General features: G+C 47.6%; 1 protein-coding gene across 2 annotated transcripts in view; it reads right to left on the bottom strand.

Annotated features, from left to right (window-relative positions):
- The window catches only part of LOC107396203 (aminopeptidase N), a 17652-nt gene that overhangs the window by 11901 nt on the left and 751 nt on the right, over positions 1-5000 (bottom strand). For both annotated transcript variants that reach the window (XM_054734278.2, XM_054734279.2), the window contains exons 2-15: positions 4793-4890; positions 4561-4677; positions 2219-2405; positions 2013-2155; positions 1787-1923; positions 1559-1685; positions 1335-1489; positions 1151-1264; positions 933-1076; positions 683-748; positions 541-606; positions 235-407; positions 74-153; positions 1-6 (exon numbers count right to left, since the gene is read on the bottom strand). The exon at positions 1-6 is cut by the window's left edge and continues 125 nt beyond it. In XM_054734278.2, coding sequence (XP_054590253.1) covers positions 1-6; positions 74-153; positions 235-407; positions 541-606; positions 683-748; positions 933-1076; positions 1151-1264; positions 1335-1489; positions 1559-1685; positions 1787-1923; positions 2013-2155; positions 2219-2405; positions 4561-4677; positions 4793-4890 — 1613 coding nt within the window. The remainder of the gene's footprint in view (positions 7-73; positions 154-234; positions 408-540; positions 607-682; positions 749-932; positions 1077-1150; positions 1265-1334; positions 1490-1558; positions 1686-1786; positions 1924-2012; positions 2156-2218; positions 2406-4560; positions 4678-4792; positions 4891-5000) is intronic.

Genomic DNA, 5000 nt, shown 5'->3' with positions numbered 1-5000 from the left:
TCACAGCTGATCCAGACAAACAAGTTAAAACGTGTTTTCATCTTCACAACAAGGAAACTCCTGGTTTCATCACCTGCCTTCTCCATCAGCCACCAGATTTCCCTTTGGACATCTCCAGCCTTCATCCAGCGCACTGGGATCACCCACTCATACCTGACGCAGAACACAGGAGAACACTGAGGTCTCCGACACCTGTGGAGGACTACAGGGAACCACTGGAGCAGATGTACGCACTTATAAGGTGATCCCTCTGTCACATTGGACTCTGGATCCAACAAGAAGTGTTTCTGAGAAACTTTTCCTGTGGTTGTGTCTATGGTAACCACTGGGAAGCCCATCTGGAGCACCCAGGGGTTCATGATGGAGTCAACATGTCGAGGAAGCGATACGTTTCTGTCATCCACTGCCTACGCAAAACACATTCCAGCAGTTAAAAGCTGAATATCTGCATCCAAAGGTGATGATCACAGGTAGGGTTAAAGGTTAATGGTTAGGGCTACACCCATCGTTTCTGTAAGTGTAACAGCATCTTCACGGTACCTTCTCCAGATGTCCCCACAGGGCTCCGCTGACCGCGTTACCATAGGAGAAATATCTGAGGTAACTCTGTAGAACAAATGTTCCAAGTCATCTACGGGTAAACAGAAGAAGAGGTCCACCAGAAGAAAGGAAGCTAGCTTACACTGAGTCCCTGCCTGAAGACCGGCTCCGACAGGAAGTCCGACAGCATCCTGAGCACCGCGGCGCCCTGGGAGGTTGAACAGATCCAATAATTTCATCGTTTAACCAGCTGAAGAACCACCCAAACCAAAGCTAAATCAGTTCAAATGACACTGATCCAGAGAGGATTCTGACCCGTGCTCTACAGGTCACTCAGGCTTCAGAACCTCAGACTGGACCTGGGACAAGATGAACGAGTGGTCCTGCTGTACCTTGCTGTAGGAGATGGTATCAAACTGCTCCAGGATCTGCTCCGGGAGGACGATGCTGTCTTCTCTGGAGCTCAGAGGATGAGACGATGTCAGCGCATCTACTGCAAACACTTTGTGCACGTTGTTCAGCACGATCAGGTCTTTCTGGATCAGACACACTCAGCTGATATCAGAACATGACAGAGTGACCCGAACCCAGACAGATCCGCACAACTCACCACGCTCCAGTCAGGCTCGGCGTAGTCCGCCCCCAGGTACGCCACGTAGGAGGCAAAGCCCTCGTTTAGCCAGACCTCGTTCCACCAGCGAAGCGTCACCAGGTTCCCGAACCACTGCAGAACAGCAGGTGGCAGTCAGCCTGAGGCCCGGTCCAGGAGAAGACCGCATAAAACCAGTCGTTACCATGTGGGCCAGCTCATGAGCTATGATGGTGGCTGTGGTCTCTTTGTTTCTGTTGGAGGAGGTCTCAGGATCATACAGGAGGTTGGTTTCTCTGTAGGTCACCAGTCCCCAGTTCTCCATGGCACCAAAATAAAAGTCTGGTAGAGCGATCTGATCTGCGATCCAGAACCAGAACCGGTTGATCCAGTGTTCAGGACTCTTCCTTAAGTGTTGAAGAAGCTCACCTGATTTGCTCAGAGGATACGAGATGTTGTAGTAAGACTGGAAGAAGTCCAGAACCAGTCCTGTGATGTTGAGGGCGTAGTCTCCCTGTCCCTGCTCGATGGCCTTCCTCCGAGCCCAGATCCGGATCTGAGCAGATGACAGGAGACAGGTGAGCTCACCTGAATCAGGTAAGAGCTCCAGCAGTTGAGAGAAAACGCCTGATGTGAGGTCATCAAGGTCATTCCTACCTCAGTTTGTCCTTGGGAGGCCTCCAGGTGAGCGTAGTCAGAGACGATGACGGCCAGCAGGTAGGTGGACATCTTCGGAGTGGACTCAAATGTGGTCTTCAGCAGAGCTTCTCCATCCACGGTGATGTTAGCAATGTCTGCAGAGAGCAAACGCTGTTGGTCTGGTTGTGTAGCACAGAGACAGGACCACTACCGCTCACCGCTTCTACTGGTTCTGGTTCTGTACCGGTTTCCTTGCCGTTGGACAGCGCCACGGTTCCAGGCGGGTGGAGAAGGATCACGTTAAAAACAGCTTTCATGGCCGGCTCATCAAAACACGGGAACGTCTTCCTGGCGTGAGTGGGATGCATCTGGGAGGTGGCCACAATCCTGCAGAGAGTTTTGATGGTAAATCAACCATAGAACAGACAGTGGAACAGAACCAGAACCGACCTTCTGACTCCGTCTTCTTCGTATTCACTGCGGTAAAATCCAGCCAGGTCGTCAGCGAGTTCCCCAGAGAACTCTGTAATCAGCTGATACTTGTGCCCCGGAGTCAGGTCCGCCGTCAGATGGATTACCAGGTACTGGGTCGTCAGCTGAAACCACGTCTGTGTGACGTCTGGAGCAGAACCACCTCCTGCAGAAAGAAACAATCTGATGGCCCACCATAATGCTTCAGACAGATTCCCTGGGTTCCCAGGACTCCTTCAACACCTTGGTGCTGTTGTGGATCTGCTCCTGGATCCCGGTTCTCTTCCATGATCCGGTTCTGATCCAGTCTTTAGACAGAGTCTCAAATGAAACTTTAGAACACTTTGTTATCCAGAGGAATTCCTGGCGGACTCAGAGAAGACTCCTGGGTCAGAACCAGCCCAAACCATCAACCCTCCCCCACCATGCTGAAAGTTGGGAGCAGCTGTTGGAACTGCAGTGAATTCTGGGTAAATATCTCCACGCTGGTTTCATTGTTCCTGAGGGTTTCCATTTTTTCCGATCAAGCTTAACTAGCATTAGCTGCCCTGACCTTTGACCTTTGGGGCTTCATGATAATGTGTTAACACACACGTGTACGCTCCAGAGCATCTACCTCATGTTAAACACACACACGTGTACGCTCCAGAGCATCTACCTGATGTTAACACACACGTGTACGCTCCAGAGCATCTACCTGATGTTAACACACGTATGCTCCAGAGCAGTGGTTCCTAACCTGGGGGTCCCGACCCCCACAAGGGGGCGCCAAAGCCTCTCAGAGGGTTGCCAGGACCTCTCCACTTTAAGGGGTTAAAACTTCATTTATTACTTGTTTATAGCCTACATTTTGCTCACAATTTTTTTTTCATGAGTGAAACGTTTACTGATATTAAGACAGGAAATAATTAGTACAGAAAGAGTAACACACTTTTAAGAACATTTTGCTCAGCTCACTGTTTTATTTTCAAGTGTCAAAAGTTCATTAGAGATAGGACTGGTTGATTAATCACAGCCGCCACTGTAAATAATCTAGTATAAACAGTAATATACACATTTAAGTACATTTTGCTCAGTGTATTTTTTATGTGTCAAACGTTTATTGAAAGGAATGATTGATTTATCAGTGTTTACAAGAAACAATGTGTTCAGAAAAGTAATACAAACTGTCAAGCACATTATGCTCTGTTTGGTTTTGTTAATGACTTTGTTCTGTACTGGAGCCTACTATTACTGTTATCTATTGAATCAAAGCATATTAAAATGTGCTTGAACAATTTTATCATTTCTTAATAATGTCTGTACTGGAAGAGAGAATGGGAGGGGGTCGTCAAAAATTTTACTGGTAAAAAACGGGGTCCCTTGGGAAAAAGGTTGGGAACCACTGCTACAGAGCATCTACCTCATGTTAACACACACACACATACGCTCCAGAGCATCTATCTGATGTTAACACACACATACGCTCCAGAGCATCTACCTCATGTTAACACACACACACATACGCTCCAGAGCATCTACCTCATGTTAACACACACATACGCTCCAGAGCATCTACCTCATGTTAACACACGTGTACGCTCCAGAGCATCTACCTCATGTTAACACACACACACATACGCTCCAGAGCATCTACCTCATGTTAACACACACACACACATACGCTCCAGAGCATCTACCTCATGTTAACACACACATACGCTCCAGAGCATCTACCTGATGTTAACACACACATACGCTCCAGAGCATCTACCTCATGTTAACACACACACACATACGCTCCAGAGCATCTACCTCATGTTAACACACACATACGCTCCAGAGCATCTACCTGATGTTAACACACGTGTACGCTCCAGAGCATCTACCTCATGTTAACACACACACACATACTCTCCAGAGCATCTACCTCATGTTAACACACACATACGCTCCAGAGCATCTACCTGATGTTAACACACACATACGCTCCAGAGCATCTACCTGATGTTAACACACGTGTACGCTCCAGAGCATCTATCTCATGTTAACACACACACACATACGCTCCAGAGCATCTACCTCATGTTAACACACACACACATACGCTCCAGAGCATCTACCTCATGTTAACACACACACACATACGCTCCAGAGCATCTACCTCATGTTAACACACACACACACATACGCTCCAGAGCATCTACCTCATGTTAACACACAAGTACGCTCCAGAGCATCATCTTCTAGAGGAGAGGTTTAATGTGAAACTAAAACAAAGAGAAAACACATTTTCCATGTTTATTATTTCATTAAAATAAAGACTCAGGTGTTTTTTATACCTGCAGCAGTGAGTTTAGCAGCATGAGCCTCGTCCATTGTTGTGAAGTTTAGTTTGTTGGAGTGGATCAGGATCAGATCTGTTGCTCTCAGACACTCAAACTGCACGATGGAGCGTCCTGATGAATCCAGAACACCGACCAGTTAAACCCGAATCATCTGACTGTAGTTTATCAACTCAAACAGCTGTGATGTTATGAATACTCTATGCGGCCCTGCTGCACTTTTACTTGCCAGTGAAAATGTAGAGGCCAGAGTTTGGGTTGGGTCGCAGACGGGGCCACAGAGTGATGTTGTAGAACTCAGGGACCAAAGATGAGGGCAGACGAAACCTGAGAAGATCACCAGCAACAGAGAGCCTTGGTTCAGTCCTTCAAAGCCTGCCCCAACAGACTTTTACTATGAAATCCAACCACTTCCTGCTGCATTCCTTCAACTCATG

The sequence above is a fragment of the Nothobranchius furzeri genome, chromosome 4, assembly GCF_043380555.1.
Source record: "Nothobranchius furzeri strain GRZ-AD chromosome 4, NfurGRZ-RIMD1, whole genome shotgun sequence".
NCBI lineage: Eukaryota > Metazoa > Chordata > Actinopteri > Cyprinodontiformes > Nothobranchiidae > Nothobranchius > Nothobranchius furzeri.
This window is presented reverse-complemented; position numbering and strand designations above follow the sequence as displayed.